General features: G+C 38.7%; 1 protein-coding gene across 1 annotated transcript in view; it reads left to right on the forward strand.

Annotated features, from left to right (window-relative positions):
* The first annotated feature begins 2,369 nt into the window (after positions 1-2,369).
* DCX (doublecortin) overlaps positions 2,370-18,079 on the forward strand; it is a 154,086-nt gene continuing 138,376 nt past the window's right edge. The window contains exons 1-3 of the mRNA XM_045817453.1: positions 2,370-2,426; positions 4,350-4,735; positions 13,234-13,574. Coding sequence (XP_045673409.1) covers positions 4,372-4,735; positions 13,234-13,574 — 705 coding nt within the window. The 5' untranslated portion in view covers positions 2,370-2,426; positions 4,350-4,371. The remainder of the gene's footprint in view (positions 2,427-4,349; positions 4,736-13,233; positions 13,575-18,079) is intronic.

An 18,079-nucleotide genomic window follows, 5' to 3' on the forward strand; every position in this document is an offset into this window, starting at 1 on the left:
TGAGCAAACAAGCAGGACAGAAACTAATCATAGATATGGAGAACATTGGGGTGGTGACCAGTGGGAGGGAGGTCTGGGAGAACAGCAGAAAAGGTGAAGGGATTAAGAAGCACAAATTGGTAGGTACAGAATAAGCAAGATGGAGTTGCCAAAGAACATACACATGTGACCCATTGACATGAACAAAGGAGGGGGGATTGCCAGAGGGAGTATGGGTTGCTGGATAGAGAGGGCAAAGAGGGCAAAATTGGTACAACTGTAATAGCATAATCAATCAAAATTTTAAAAAAACATTTTGCAACATTCATAGTAGTGTTAGAAATTTTACATGATGAAGAAATTTCCTCTAAAATATATTCCAAATCCTTTAAGTTTTACAATCCTATCCATTTTTATATCCTCATTGGAAAAAAGTGAGTTTTAATTTTGATGAAAAATCATTTGTTATATTTACAGAATGCTTATGCTGTGCCAAAAATATTTAAGACATTGGCCTTGCTGGACAAGGAAGTTGCAACCATTGAATGGAATTTCCATATTTTCCTGCTCCCTTTCTTAAATCAGAAAAGCCAGCTTTTGTGTTGCCTGTCACTACCAAACCAGTAAGTAGAGACAGGGATTGAATTTTTATGGGCACTTTATTCAGACAATTGGCATTCTGAGAAGACCCTAACAGACAATCTTAAATTCCATTTTAAGCCAACCTGTTTTATAAGGAGAAGAAAAGTATAGTTAAGGGGATTGGAATTCAGGGGAAAAGTTAATTAGATAGTTAATTAGTTAAAAGCTGCAGCGTTCTTTCATCTGTGCCCTGGGTGGTGGGTGTCTCACCCTGGAGTACAATGGCTCAGATACCACCTTGATTGCTTGCAGTCCTCTTGAGGCACAAAGGTGGAACTACTTATGGTCTCCTGGAGTCAAGGTGAGTCATACTTTCAGTTCCTAAAACAATAGCTTTTTGCATACATTGATTGCTAAGCTTATCAGCATTACCTAAAACTAAAATTTTTCTAACATTTGAGTCCCTCATCAATTCCTTTATATTTCTGTGCCCCTTATCTGAATAACCCTGTTTTTTCAAGAGGTAGACACAATGTAAGGCAGGAATAAATGGAAGAGAACAGGAGAGACACATGCAGTTACCTCAGGGACTTATTTAGAAATCAGGAGAGCAGCAGCAAGGAGGACTTGACTGTGTACATTGCACACTTGAGGCTCACTGCCCAGCTAACATATAGTTTAGGCTTTGTTGAGCCAACATCTTGCAGAGAAGAAAAATCATATTTTTTATCCCACTTTGAGGTCGCTTACAGTAAAACACATGCACAGAGAGTGCTTAACTGTAAATCAGCAGGAGCTATATATAAAAAAGGAGGGTTCATGATACTAGGAATCAGATATAAGACAACTACTCAGCATGCTATCTCTGAACTTCCTTAAAGCCAAGTAAAAATGGAACAATAATAGTTCAAGACTTAAATATTAATGCATCGTGTATACTCAGTTATGAAAATGGTAGCCTACCCCACTTTTGTCTCTAACCTTTCTCTTCTTTTGTCTTATACTTTGGCTACATTTAATGATTTCAACTTGGATGCTTTCTTGACCTTTATATTTTTGATATAATGAAGCTGATTAGTAACAAATGGGCAATTTGAGGAGAAAGCTCTTACTATTTATCTTGTAGTCATCAGACTCACTTCACATAGAAAGGTCTCTGGGTTTTACAACCAAATCCAGAACTTTCAAACTCTCAAAGGTAAATGTCACAGATCCCATTAACCAAATTATTACATGAACCTAAAAGGTCTTTGGGTCTTTTTTCCCCTTCATCCTCCATGAAATTCTAGAATACATTTCCCTTGTGTTATATTTCCTACTCCCTCTTAGTCTACTCCACTATCCTTATTTTAAAAATACACAGTTGTTGGGTGCAAGAACTAAAATTCTGTAAAGAATTTGCTGATTTTATTGCTTTTTTTTTCTCAAGAAGGTGAAAGGAAGAGAGCAACAGTTTCTAAGAAGCCTGGCCTGATTCAGTCTAGCTTTCAGGAAGATTAAGCCAAGGTTTTGACCAAGCAAAATTGCCAGTTCCCTAAAAGAAAAGGCTAGCACATTGCTCATTAGAGCATTCTAAATTTGCCTGTGAAATCTTTTTGCTACCATGCAATTTTCTGTTGGTTGTAAATGAAACCTTTCTATCTGTTAATCCAACCTGTGATTTGAAAAAAAAAACTTGCAATTAATCATAGCAGGTGGGAGGATTCACTAAGCCTGAGTATATGGGAGAAGCTGAACAAGGCACTAGGACCTAGAAGGCATCTATCCACCCTGGCAGGAATTTCTTGCTTGGAGCTCGGACAACAAAGGCACAGAGAGATTGGTTTTCTTTCTCTCAGCATCTCCACCCAACCAGCAGAAAACCGGTGAGTGGGGCTTTCAAGTTATTTTCAGGCAGCATGTAACATATGTCAAATGGGAAAAGCACAAGGCAAAGTGCTCGTCCTCTCCTCTCCTCTCCTCTCCTCTCCTCTCCTCTCCTCTCCTCTCCTCTCCCTCTCCTCTCCTCTCCTCTCCTCTCCTCTCCTCTCCTCTCCTCTCCTGTCTCTTTCCCCCTTCCTTATTATTGGATTCTTTCCTTAAGCATCTACCTGGAATTTCCCTTTGGAAAAGTGAGTTTGATGTTTCTTTGTTTTCACCATGATGTTGATTTAGAATAATAACCCCTGACACTAGAGCAAAGCCAAGCGTTAAAGCAAGCCTGGGGAAATGCTTGCTACTGGTCTTGAGGAGGTGGGGTTTCTCAATACTGCAGGTTGTCTGACAAAGACAATGCTGAGCTCAGCACAGGTCATGATGACATTGGGAGAAAAGCGGGGCCAAGCCTGGCAAACCTGTTAGGCACCAGTCCTCCTTTATCTCCTGTCGTCCTGGTCCCTTGCAAATATCTCAACATGACAATGTATAGCAGCTGAATCCTGCTTGCTTTGTGAGTCTTTTTATCCCAGTATGTGAGATGCATGTTAATAGTTTGTTTCTAAAGCTGTCACCACCTTTGCTGGCATTTCAGACTTCTGTTGTGTCTTCTGTTTCATGTTGTGATTTTCTTCTCTTTTCTTTCTTTCCCCACCCCTCTCTCTCTCCTTCCTCCCTTCCTCCCTTCCTCCCTTCCTCCCTCCCTCCCTCCCTCCCTCCCTCCCTCCCTCCCTTCCTTCCTTCCTTCCTTCCTTCCTTCCTTCCTTCCTTCCTTCCTTCCTTCCTTCCTTCCTTCCTTCTTTCCTTCCTTCCTTCTTTCCTTCCTTCCTCAGAAGGGGGGAAAGAAAATCTTACAAATGACCATATTTTTCTCTGGTTACATACCTGCACAATACACAAGTTGGGGGTGAATTGTCTGCTGTGGGGTAAAAATGTCCCTTCAGTCAGGGTAGAAATTCAGAACAATGAAAGGTGTGCTTGATTCTAAAGGCCACCTATGCTATTCATGGACTCATTTAGGAATCTTTCAACAATTAAATTATTCCATTAAGAGTGGGGATGCATCGATGTGGAGGGGATAAAGCATCTAAAAAACTAGAAAAGGATTTTGTGACCAAATTTTGTACCAGAGGGAAGCAATCTAATAACGTTAAATAGCTGATTTGCCTAATCATTTTTTTCCAGCTTATTTCTTATGAATGTTGGATAGCTGCACCAGCTTGGGAGGAAAGGGGTTGATGAATAGCACAAAGACATTGGCTATTCCCTGGAGGCTGTCCCTTTAAAGGAGAATCCTAGTTTATTCTAGGGTAAGAAAGAGAGTTTGGAATAATATTGAAACACTCCCCTTCATAGTCATTTTACTGAGGTGCAAAAATTGATTTCTAAACTGGAGATGCTAACCTTGCCTAGCTACTTCTGTTCTCTTCAAGGAGAATTTTGTTAGGCTAAGGATTAATTTACAACTGGTAGTCATGTAAGCATGTGTGAGGAAACAGATGTCAGTTTTAATGTATTTAACCCTAAGTTACAATTTGATAGGAGCCAGTGTCAGTAGGTCTCAGGATTTTAAGCTATTTCAAAATCCCTCCTACTCCTGTTTAGAACAGTGCCAAATTTGCCTCTCTCTAGCTGTCACCCCAGCCCCCACAACCATCAGCACTCCCTTAGCCCCTCCTTTTTCTCTTTTAAGATCAATATTCCTGCAGCTCAGGAGCAAGCAGCAGATGGGTCACAGGCTTTTTCCAACCAGTTCTTTTCACAAGGAGCAGATTGCAGATCTGTATCTGGCTAATATTTGATTTCTTTTTCTCCCCGACCACTTTTTTTTTTCTTGGCCTCTTTTCACCCTGACCCTTTTCTCCAACACTCAGGTCTCTGAGGTTCCACCAAAATATGGAACTTGATTTTGGACATTTTGATGAAAGAGATAAGACATCCAGGAACATGCGAGGTTCACGGATGAATGGGTTGCCTAGCCCCACTCACAGTGCGCATTGTAGCTTCTACCGAACCAGAACCTTGCAGGCACTGAGCAATGAGAAGAAAGCCAAGAAGGTACGTTTCTACCGCAATGGGGACCGTTACTTCAAGGGGATTGTGTACGCTGTGTCCTCTGACCGTTTTCGCAGCTTCGATGCCTTGCTGGCTGACCTAACTCGATCTCTGTCTGACAATATCAACCTGCCTCAGGGAGTGCGTTACATTTACACCATTGATGGATCCAGGAAAATCGGAAGCATGGATGAACTGGAGGAAGGTAATTCAAGGAGTGGGTGGTGGCCCTTTGTGGGAGGTGGTATCATTGGTTATGGCTACATTTCTTGGATTTCATTGAAAGAAATTAGGGAGTGTATTTGTTAAACACCAGGTTGATGGTCAGGCTTCTGATTCTATAGGCATCAACAGAACCATTAGCTATCACCTTTCATGGCCTTCAGTCTCTGCTGGGGTTGAAGTGTAGTTGGTGGCAATAATGCATTGTACTTACTTGCCAGGGTTTACAAAGGAAAACCTGAATTGCATCATTTACTCTAGATCTTAATAATTATCTCTCAGAAGCACTATTAAGGCAAACCGTGAAATCATTAAGGGTTGTAAATGAGGAAAGAAGTTTGGTTGGATTAACAGAAAGGAAATATACCCAAATATCCTTTGAACTGCTAAGAGACTATTTGTGAATTACAACTCATGGAAATGTGCATCCTAAAAGCAGGACTTCCTGGACATGTTCACAAAGGATTATACTTTTAGGTAAGTGGTCACTGCTCAGCTGTTGCTTCTAATAAGCCCACTTCAGGGTGTGTCCCTAAGGCTGAGGTCATTAAGAGAAATACCAAAGAAAGCTGTAGGTATGTCTGGTATTTTAATAAAGACTCTTTCTATTAGAATAGAAACTGACTCACTGTACATAAATTCTTTTAAATCCTCTTTACATTTTGGTTTTGCAATTGAATTTTATGACTAGATTGCTGAAAATCCTGACAACCTATCTACCCACCCCCAAACAGGGGCCCAGCTCTTACCAAAACTTGGTCTTTCATGAAGCCTTTTTTGTAGTCATTTAGAAATAGATCTTAGGGTGCATTCTTATATTTTACTTGATCAAATAAATTATATTAGGAATGCCTCCCTACCCCCACTTTTAAATTGGTATAATATATTTGATCAATTTAACTTGAACACAATGCTTTAAAGGTCAGCCTCAAATAGTGGTAATAATAAAAATACTCCTGCCTAACCTCTGCCCCACACTCCAACCTTTCTTCTTCACTCTTCATTCCCTGAGCAATGGTGAGTTTACAGCACACAGATTTCTAGGGAAATCAAATTATAAAACAGCCAACAAAGAATGAGAAACAGCACATTCAATGACTTGGTGTGGGAGTGCCCCGCCTCTGCTTCATTGCTTCTAGGTTTCTTGTGTTCTGAGACAAAGGAGCATGAGGGCTTCCCTTGTACAGCCAAGTAGCTGCTATTCTTGCAAGTAGCTGCTATTTTCCAAGTCAGGTCAAGAGATTTGGGGCCAGTTACTTTTAAGAGACAGTGTCTATATAGCTGCTGGATCTAGGTCTCAGGGTTCAAGTCTGAGGTTTTTCTATATAAGTGACCTTGGAAAATGATGCAAGGGAATCTTAGATTATTTGATCATGTGTTAGATGGCCAGACAGAGGTTAATCCTAGGCTTTTACTGAACATTGAAGGATTGGTCATCCTAGTGTATATCTTAAAATAAAGGAGAGTCAGGGAAAACTGGAAGAAGGGATTCAAGTTAGATTGAGGGAGCTATCCAACAGAGTAATCGATAAGGTGTGTGTCTTTTGTCCTGTAAAATACACATCTCAGTTGAATTTGAGGGTTTTTTCTGTAATAATTTTCACAAACAAAGCAACGTGAATTACCCAATATATCCTCATTTTCACTAGCTGTGATCTTCTAAAGACCATGATAGACACTACCACAAGCTTCTGAACCAAGTGACATTGTATTCAGAGCAAGAATAGAATGTTTTTGTGTTTGATATAAGAAAGTTGTCATGCACTGATTTTTCCCCAAATCTATTTTTAACATGTGTTGCTCATATAAGCCCTTGCTATTGATTCTCCCTCAACCTCAGATTTGTGTGTATGTTATAATAATCTCAGTTCAATGTAGGTAATAAGTATAATTTTGAAGGCTGTAGCTTCCTTTTTTCTTGATCCTTTTGAGTCCTGTTAGATTGTACTCCTCTCATTTACAATTCCTACCTGCAGCGATAATACTTCCTGGTGAATTACTGGACTATGTAGAGTATAAACATGTCTGAGTTGCATTTATTCACATGTCATCTACAACCACAGGCTTCAGTGGCCATCAATGCCCCCCCACTCATCATTACTGCCCATTTAGTCAAGGAAATTCTGGGGTATCTCTGACATAGTGTTGAGAAATGTAATCGGTTTTCCCACTACCACAGAGGAAAATAAGAAAAGGTATCAGAATGAGGAGGATAAAGAAAAAAGAGTATTTTCTTCTCTCATTTTGTCATTTGGAACTAACTACTCATCTAGGAATGGAGAGCAGAAGTCCCTTACTTTGGTCACTTTTGGAAGAAGTTGAATGAAAGATATAAAAAGTCATATACATTGCTTCCCATGAGACTTCAAACTGAAAAAGTTTAGAAAGATCTCTGGGTGAAGAATCAGGGGCATTAGGTTCCAGTCTTAGAGGGAGAAGATAAAAATGGAAAACTATTTGTAATTAGATTTGATTCAAATTCAAGATCTGCCAATTGTTACCTTGTAACCTTGGGGAAACCATTTTTACTACCTGAGCCTCAATTTTTCATCAATAAAGTTAGAATAACTGCTCTGAGAATTAAATAAGACAATGTATATTGTGTTTAGTATTCTGCCTTGCACACAGTAGCACTCAATAAAGGGTAGGTATTAGTCTTTGAATCATCCTACTTTATAGTTCATTAGCTATATAACCATAGATTTATCATTCTCATCACAGTGACTAATGTTCTCTCTTTTTAAAACAACTCATCTTTAAAAAACAACTTTACTAAGGTATAAGTCACATACCATAAAACTCACCCATTTAAGTGTATACTTTGATTACTTTTTAGAAAATTTACTAACTGGTATAACCATCATCATAATTCATTTTAGACCATTTTCATCACCCTAAAAAGAAACCCAACCTTGACCATTGTGGCTCAGTTGGTTGGGCATCATCCCCCAAAACAAAAAGATCACCAGTTTGATTCCTGGTGAAGGCAAATGCTTGTGTTGTGGGCTCAGTCCCTGGTCGGGGTGATTGTTGTTTCTTTCTTACATTGGTGTTTTTGTCCCTCCCTTCTTCTCTCTCTAAACATAAATAAATAAAATATTTTTTTACAAAAAGAAAATAAATTCTGTAGCAATTAGCTGCCACTGACTATTTTCCTTACTCTCCAGTCCCAATCTACTTTAGGTCTCTACAGATTTTCCTACTCTGGGCATTTTATGTAAATTGATTCATACACTATGTACTTTTTTGTGACTGGCTCCTTTCACTTAGAAAAATGTTGTCAAGGCTTATCCATGTTATACCATGTATATACACTTCATTTTTTTATTGAGGAATAATATTCTATATATGCATAGAATATATTTGGTGTTTATTGTAATATAATTATCTATAAAATGAAACTAGTAAACCTATCTTCTTTATCTATTATGGCAGTTGTAAGGATAGGATCAAATAATAGATGTCAAAGCACATTGCCAAAGTAAAACTACAGCTGCAAGGTACCATTATTGTCAATGATGTAAAAATAATGATGATGATGATGATAATGATGATGATGATTGTGAGGCATTGGAATGGTCAGTGGTTTCCATATCTGTCTGCCTTTAAGAATCTTTCAGAGTTTTAGAATAATATAAATTCCTGGGCCACATCCTAGATCTATTGAATTAGAATCCCCATGACAATGGCTCCAGAATGTGTGTCCTTACAAAATTCCCAGGTGATTCCTATCACCACTTAGACTTGGAAATACTGGATTAGGTGATATTGATGGTCCCCTTCAGCTAACTACAGTGGTGGGAGTTCCTTAGCATGCAGAAATCCTTGTTTTTTTTTGTGGGTTTTTTTTGTTTTTTTTTAGATCTTAAAGGAATAATGGAGCATAGAACATACTACATTTTCAAATGGCCACATTATTAAATATCTAGCCTAAAATCAAATGAAATAAAAAGCAGTCATCTAATAATCACTCTTGCCTTGTGGCACTCCTTTGTCTAATGCCTCTAGTCCAGTGTCTGCTGCTAGATACTGAAAGTAGCAAGGGGAAAATTTGGGACCAAACTCAGTTTGATGTCAGCTTTTCCATAGATCTCTGGTTATACCAAGGATCTTAGCAAAGTAATGTAGAACATGGTCCTTATTAGCTATATTCCCAAGGACTAAAATCCATGAGTGACTTTTCCTTTTGTCTTGCTTAGTCTTCATCATTGAACCTTTTTCCTTCCCCTAATATCCTATCCAAATCTTTCTCAAATTTCTTATATATGAATATTCAGAACAATCTTACAGGCATTTTGAGCATTATTATGCAGACCATGGGACAGAATATGTATAATTGAGACAGTGTTGTTAGAAAATATGAGCTGTATAGTGACACTAGCTATGATTTATTTCCTTTGCCATAGATCATTTGTTCCAATGAGATGAAAATACCTTCTCACTAATTTATTCTCTGACTACTAAAGCAAGTACATTGCCAAAGAGGAAGACTTTAGCATACCTGGGAGAGATGTATCATTAATAGGTATGATGATACAATAAAGTACCATTTTATATGTTTCTTTTTGAGTAATGAAGCCATGGAAAAAAGAAGAGAGCCCAGGCAGAAGTGCTTTTGCACTGAGAAAATATAAATGTTTAATGTTTTTTTAAAATGGAGCCCTACTAAAAATGAAGGGAGGTAGACATTAGATCATCTTGAGCCCACAATTTGTTCCCTTCCTGCGCTTTTAGCTGTACTTGAATGACTTTATTTCCTTACCCCCTCACACTGAAGTACTTTGTCAATTCCAGCAAATCGTCATGTTGCTTGGCTCTCTGAAGTCAGTTTTTCTTTTGGGCTCCCAATGGGTAGGAAATGGCCCTTGGAATCTGTGACAAAATGAGAACTCAGCTGTGTAAAGTGGTAACACACCCCACCCAACTCCAAGTGCCAGGCAACTCAATGTGCAGGAAACATTTGAGCTCTGACAGCAGGTGTTGCAGACATTTGCAAAATTGGAACAAGGAAGCCTTGGTCTAGAGAAATTAGCATATTTGATGTCTTTCTAATAGTAGAATTGGAGATTCCTCAGTGGTAGGAAATGATTTCTTTAATATTTAAGTGCCATAATAGCTTTGTCTTCTAAAGTCCATTTGGGATACAGAAAAAAAAAAAAGAAAATTCCTTCTAATAGAGCTCTAGAATTAGAAAGGACTCCATGTCACTAGTGTAATATCTTCAATTTATAGGTGAAAAAGCTGAGACTCAGAGATTAAGTGATTTGCCTGAACCCACATAGTTTGTAAATGCTTGATTGGGATTTGAATCCAAGAACGTCTGACTCCCTATTTCACTGCTTTTAACCACTATAAATATTCTGCTTCTGTGTATGTGTGGAATGAGGGATGCTGATAATGGAGGAGACTATGCATGCTTGGGGGCAAATGGTATATGGGAAATCTCTGTACCTTCCTTTTAATTTTACTGTGAACCTAAAACTTCTCTAAATAATAAAATTAAAAAAAATCTTGCCCTCAGTATGCATAAGCAGTGACAGCATATCGCTTTATTAGCCATAGAGCTTCTATATTTCCAATTTGCAGCAACTGGAGCCTCCTCTTAACTGGTAGAAAATCTTATCTTTGAGGCATGAGACCCAGGCTGTCCTCATGTTCTGTGATGATTATAGCTCAGTTCTAAGATGGCTGCCCTTGCTACTTTCCCATTTCTTTCCTTCAGTTTCTATTCCTCCTCTTTTTCTTCCTGCCAGCTGTTTCTTCCTCTTTTCCATTTTTGCTCTTTCCTTCTTGTTCTCTTCAAATAAAAGCATTAATAATAAGTATAGCTGTAATTTATCAAGTGCTTACTATGTACCAGGCTATGGGCTCAACACTTCATGTCTGTCATGTGATTTGTGCCTCAAAATAACATTATGGGGTAGGGATTGTTACTATAGTCCCCACTTTGCGTACAAGTAACTGAGCCAAAGGCAGTTAGATAATTTGCCCAATGATATAGGAGTAAGTACTGAGGACCTCATTCTGACTGACATCACATCAGCTGCTCTTTTTCCATTACTTCAGTTTGGGGCCAAAGGAGAGAGAGTGGAGAGACTGAAAGGTACTTTTCAAAGATGCTTAATGTAGATTTGGCTGAGGGCTGGGCTCTCTGGAAAATTCTTGGATGCCATATGATGCTGTAGCTCTCTACTATCATGTTCAGTTTCATCTGGGAGTACTTAATCATATTCATAGTTCAGAGGATTAAGAGGTTTAAGAGATATGGGAGCAAAAAAAAGTCCAAATTCCTAATAGGGTCAAGAGCTGACTCCCTAGAAGAGACTGTAGGTTAGTGAAATAAGAAATATATAGCCTCACACATTTCTACACCACTAGTTGTCTAGTTGTCTGAGTTTTAAAGTGTATGACAAGTTATGAAAAACATCTGATGTAAAGACAGTGGTCTCTTAGAAAGTGCCCATGAAACTGGTGAAGTGCTAAGCAATAGGATGTTTCTAGGGTAGGGGGGATATTGGCTATAAATATATGGGGGAATTGAAAGACCCTTCCTTTCATCATTTTAAGTCACAAATGAAAGATCCTAGACTATAACGCTGGTTGATTTGTATTAACCAACAAGAGAGCCACAGAAATCAGGGTTTCTTTTATCTAAGGTTTTTAACCACCCTATTGTGTGTGTGTGTATGTGTGTGCACCAGGGTGCCCATGGTTACATACAAAGCATGAGAGGACACTAGCAGCTTCTGGCACTCAGAACAGTGTTGGAAGCCACTGAGCATATGTTGGAAGCCACTTACCCTTTCCCTCCACACACACCCATAAATGTTCTCAAAGGTGCCCTAGAGATTCTGACTTAATCTTTTCTCAGCAGTAACTGAGAAATTTATTAATTACCATGACTTAAAGGATTTGGTGCTACAGCAAAGCAATCAATATTTGCAAATAGAGTGCATTACCAACCCAGTGTTTCTGAATGTCTCTGCATGCTTGTCCTGCTGAGACCAAAGGAAGAAGAGCCACCAGACCATAAGTATATTTAGTGTTTTCTTTGTACTGACTAGAGTTGGTTTATTTATTTATTTATTTATTTATGTATTTGAGTCACTACTGGTAAGTTAAGCCTAATTAACTCATACTGTTTTTCTCCAGCTTGACCTCTGGATGAACTTCTGCATACCTTAAGGCAAATGAATTTTATTTAACAAATTCAACCTTTTCCAATATTCTCTCCCCCAGGCTGAGTCTACCTCTTTTGTTTTTCCCAACTTCTAGTCTCAGGTGTCTAATCACCTCCTTTTGTGTCTGGCCCTTGTATTTCTTCATAGTATTAGTTATTTCTTTATCCCCAAGGTACATGTGAAAATTACACTGGATCCCTCCAATCCATAAATCAGGCTATGTCATATACTCTTACATCTTAACCTCATTACTTGCAGCAGGCAAGGGTGAACACTGATGAAGATGGCCTTGAACACAGTGATGCATTTGAGAAGATGCAAAGATGAGGGTGGGTGGTAGAGACAAATAAGAGTTTTTCTCAAGCAAGAATTATAACTTGCAGACACAAAGAATATTGTGTTTGTGTGTATACAGGTTGTTATTCAGACAATTTTTCCAGCTGGGTGTGAGCAATAGAGGGCACAATTATTAATACATATGTACATTCAACACACATATATTTCCCATTTCAATATTCTGCTGGTTAGCTATGTTCTCTCTGCAAAGGACAATCTGACTTCTTGGCAAGTATGTACTATATGCCCAATATACAGGGTTATCGTGTCATTTTAATTTGGAATAAAAATTATCAACTTTGAAAGTTCTTGGTTTATAATATAACAATGGGACAGGGCTATGAGCCCAGAAACAGGACAGGGACATTAAGGAAGAGATACATGTGAGAGACACTCCAGGAATGCCCATAGATGTTAACAAACATCCTAGAAATTAACATAAACATTTCAATTCTAATAAGACCATACTTGCTAGGTTATATTTAAGTGTGTTCATTGTCTTTGGGACCCTTAGTTTCATAGGATTTTTTAAAAGATTTGATTTACTTTTTAGAGGTGGGAAGGGAGGGAGAAAGAGGGGGACAGAAACATCAATGTGTGGTTGTCTTACATGCGCCCCCCACTGAGGACCCAGCCCACAACCCGGGTATGTGCCCTGGACTGGGAATCAAACTGGCATCCCCCTGATCCACAGGCCAGCACTCAGCCACTGAGCCACACCAGCCAGGGCTATAGGGTTTTTAATTAAACCAAGTGTGCCATTATAATGAAGAATGTTTTTCTGATTACTTGCTCTTGAATTTGAATAAGCTAAGTTGTTAGAGAGCCCAATTAGAAATTGTACTTAAGGTTGTTTATTATCACTGTTTCTCCAAAAGTTGTACTTTCAGATCAGTGTATATTAGTTGGTAGAATAGTCCATATATCTGCTATTAAACTAATTACCTCTTATGTCTTCCCTTAGGGGAAAGCTATGTTTGTTCTTCAGACAACTTCTTTAAAAAGGTGGAGTACACCAAGAATGTCAATCCCAATTGGTCTGTCAATGTGAAGACATCTGCCAATATGAAAGCCCCCCAGTCCCTGGCTAGCAGCAACAGTGCCCAGGCCAGGGAGAACAAGGACTTTGTGCGCCCCAAGCTGGTGACCATCATCCGCAGTGGAGTGAAGCCTCGGAAGGCTGTGCGTGTGCTTCTGAACAAGAAAACAGCCCACTCTTTTGAGCAAGTCCTCACTGACATCACTGAAGCCATCAAACTAGAGACCGGGGTTGTCAAAAAACTCTACACCCTGGATGGAAAACAGGTATGTGGCTTTTTCAGACTACTTTTTTTCTCATTTGTTCTAAATCCGTGGATGGTTATCTTATACATAAGGCATCATTTCTGGTTAAGGGACTCTTCCTCCACCTCTCATCATTGCAATCTGATATTTTATGTCTCATTTGTAAGAAAAGTCTTTTTAGCAGACAAAGCAATGGACCAAGAATCTGAGGCTTTTAAATTCAGTCTGCTTCTGACTTACCAAGTAAAATGATCACAGCCTCAACTTTCTTACCTTTTAAGAAAAGATGTGTTAGAACCTATGTCCTACATTTTTATGTATATGAATTTAGCTATTACATAAGGCAAGCTCCCTTGTTCAATGTATGTGACTAAAAATGGGCTTCCCCCACTCATTTATTATTCGATTTCCTTACATTGGTATTCAGCATTCATTCTGTTGAAAAGAGATTGAAGTAACTCATGTATCCTATGATAAAAGTCACATCTGGTGGAAGCACTAAAATATCTGGTTTGTTGTCTTTGCCTCACTACACCATGTATTTTTTCTCTCTTTGTTTTCCATGTATGTGGCTATCTTATTTTCATTCTGCTGATGGTTTGTGTGAGAAAGGGACTGTTTCAGGATCCTAAAATTAGCCCAGGAAGATGCTGCCATCTGTTCTCTTTCAAATCAGTATCTTCATGTCATTGGTTATGCTACTAAAGTACCACCTATATTAATATCTGGGAAAGAATGTAGCCAGACATCACCATTAGACAGATGCACCATTCTCTTGAGCATAGGGAGCTGTAAATATGTGACAAAAAAAATGTTCCAAGGAAATTGGAAGAGTGGCTGGGTCTGTTGGCTCTAAAGAGAATCCTAGTCCCCCATCAGAGAAGATAAGTGTAGATTATTATTAGTCTATACTTTCTACCTCATAAAATACCTTTGGTGTTTGAACAAAGGGGATGATCACACCTGCTCTACCCATGCTCACAGGATTCTCATGAGGATTAAAGGAAATCATGGATCTGAAAGCACTCTATAAAGTAAAACACATGATATAAATATGTATGCATAATATTCATTAAATAAGATAAATATGTAAATGGAAATGTAATATATATGTATATATGTATATATAAATAAATGTTAGATCTCTTCCCTTTACCTCAATCATTCTTAGATTGAACTTCCAACATTTTTGTGGTGATATATCATACTTTGGCATTCTGTGACTTCTTCTAATAATAAATAAAGGGACATCTCCACCTCCTGGGCAAGCAAGTTCCAGTCCAGTGATGGGTAGATTTTTACCTTATAGCAGGACACACAGAATAGCAATCCAACTCTTTCAAGCATCATCTCCCATTCTGGGGGGCAGTACATTACAAGATGCCAGTGTATGATATGATGTGTGTACAAAAGTGTCAATAGGCAGTGCTCAAAGGAGCAAAACAATGCTTTGTCAGGCATCAGTGTTACTGTTGATAGTGTTCCTTCTCTTTAAAAAGTTTCCCTCTGCCTATTTTGACCCCTGGGAGTTATCTTTTAAGGCCTGGTTCATGTTATGTTATCTCTGAAACTCTGTCTCCACTATGCAAAGTTAAAACAATCTTAACGTTTTTAAATGGTCAGTTCCTGATACATTGTGGATGCTCTATAAATGTTTGCCGATTGAATGAACTAACATAAAGAGATTCTCATATGGCTCAGGTAGATGTTCTGAGACACCCTCTGCTTTCAAAGCTCTAGACACTTTCCTTAGGTCTATCTGAAGAGATAGATGCCTTTCCAAAAGAGTGGATATTCTACAGGAGAGGCTCCTGTACCTTACTTATTTGGAAGTCACTGAGGGCAGACTTTTAAAGCAGTATTTCCCAAAGTATATGGTAAGAACTATCCCTACAACCTTGGCCTGAGAAACTCTATAAAAGGTTGCTGTGGCCAAATAAGTTTGTAAAAATGCTACAAATCATATGCCTTTCTTAGAGATTCATAGTGTTTATTAGTATATTAAATATTCTGAGAAGTCCTGCAGAAAGGAAATCCATTTAATTTAGCCCCAGAATTTCCCAGTATTATTTAACACAAATATGTTGTATGAAATATACACACACACACACACATATACATATGTATGTATATTTATATATGTATATATGAATATATATAATAGAATATATATCAATATATAACAGAATATGTAATGGGACAGGGGTTCCCACCAAAATGGAGGTGTAGATAAAAACACTTTGCTTCCTCACATAACCAAAAGGATAACAGCCAATAAAAAATAACCCAGAACTGCCACAATAGCAATCTGCATGAAACTCTGACAACCAAGGTGTTAAATAAACTGGAGAGCATTATGCTAAGTGAAATAAGCCACAGGGTGAAAGACAAATACCATATGATCTCACCTGTAAGTGGAACCTAATTAACAAAACAAACAAGCAATCAAAATATAACCGGAGACATTAAAATAAAGAACAAACTGACAGTAACCAAGAAGGGGGAGGAGGATAATAGGGGATGTTAGGGAAAGGGCCATCAAGGAACATGTATAAAGGACACATGGACAAATCCAAAGGGGGTAGGTTTGAGGGTAGGAGGTGGGGAAGGGTGGGGGAGGGGCTGTGGTGGGGTGAAAATGGAGACAACTGTACTTGAACAATAAAAAATTAAAAAAGAAATATACATCCAGACCAGTAGGAGGGGTGATGAGGAGACGGGCAGCCAAGCGGGTAGAGAGGACCAGCAGCAAGGCAGTGGACTGAACTGCACTGGTGAGGAGGGGCTGGCTCATAGGGAAGCTAAGACTCAAAAGGTCTAGCTGTAAATATTGAGGGGGTTATAAAGATGGGAGAAACTCCCAGGCTCACAGGAGAGTTCATTGGAAATTGGGGCAACAGCAGAATGAGCAAACAGCATTGTTCCCTCTCTGAACCCTCCCTAACAGACAGCACTACAATGTAGCAAAGAGACTTGCCCCACCCAGGTGAATGCCTAAGGTTCTGCCCCCTTATAACATAACAGGTATGCCAAGACAAAGAAATATGGTCCAAATGAAAGAACAGATCAAAACTCCAGAAAAAGAGCTAAGCAATGAGGAGATAGACAACCCATCTGATACAGAGTTCAAAACACTGGTGATCAGGATACTCACAGAATAGATTGAGCTCAGTCAGAAAATGAAGGAAGAAAAGAAGGTTACCCAAAGTGAAATAAAGCAAAATATACAGGGAACCAATGGTGAAGGGAAGGAAACTGGGACTCAAATCAATGATTTGGAAGAAAAGGAAGAAATAAACATCCAACTAGAACAAAATGGACAAAGAAGAATTCAAAAAAATGAGGAGAGGCTTAGGAACCTCTGAGGCAACTTTAAATGTTCCAACATCCAAATTGTAGGGCTACCAGAAGGAGAAGAGGAAGAGCAAGAAATTGAAAACTTATTTGAACAAATAATGGTTAACTCCCCCAATCTGGCAAACCGAATAGACTTCCAGGAAGTCCAGGAAGCTCAGAAAGTCCCAAAGAAATTGGACCCAAGGAGGAATACACCAAGGCACATCATAATTAAGTTACCCAAGATGAAAGATAAAGAGAGAATCTTAAAAGCAGCAAGAGGAAAGAGGAGAGTTACCTATAAAGGAGTTCCCATCAGACTGTCAGCTGATTTCTCAAAGGAGACCTTGCAGGCATGAAGGGGCTTGAAACAAGTATTCAGAATCATGAAAGACAAGGACCTCCATCCAAGATCACTCTATCCAGCAAAGCTTTCATTTAGAATTGAAGGGCAGGTAAAGTGCTTTCCAGATAAGGTCAAGTTAAAGGAGTTCATCATTCCCAAGCCCTTATTATATGAAATGTTAAAGGGACTTATCTAAGAAATAGAATAAGCTGAAAAACTACAAACAGTAAAATGACAGCAAACTCACAACTATCAATAATTGAACCTAAGAAACAAAAACTAAGCAAATAAGTAGAAGAGGAACAGAATCGCAGAAATGGAGATCCCATGGAGGGTTATCAGTGGGAAGGGGGAGAGGGAGAATGGGGAAAAGGTACAGGGATAAGAAGTATAATTGGTAGGCACAAAATAGACAGTGGGAGGTTAAGAATAGTATAGGAAATATAGAAGCCGAAGAACTTACATGTACAACTCATGGACATGAACTAAGGGGAGCGGGAATTCTGGAGGGAAGGGAGGTGCAGGGTGGAGGGGGGATAAAGGGTAGAAAAAAGTGGGACAACTGTAATAGCATAATTGATAAGATACACTTAAAAAGAATGTGCATTGTAGAATATATAATATGGAATGTATGTATTGTGGAATATATATAATGGAATATATATAGTGGAATATACACATACACATATATTCTTCAAAGCACACTAGGAAATGCTATTTACAGGAGATGCTGAATAATTGAAAAGTAACTGTTCTAACCTCACTGGTAAGATTGGTATGCATGGGGTAACCCACTAATCAAACATTGTTGTGTGGTTACAGCAAGGACATTAAATAACAATAT

Source organism: Phyllostomus hastatus, unplaced genomic scaffold (assembly GCF_019186645.2).
Source record: "Phyllostomus hastatus isolate PE091 unplaced genomic scaffold, TTU_PhHast_1.1 phas_scaffold_28, whole genome shotgun sequence".
Classification (NCBI taxonomy): domain Eukaryota; kingdom Metazoa; phylum Chordata; class Mammalia; order Chiroptera; family Phyllostomidae; genus Phyllostomus; species Phyllostomus hastatus.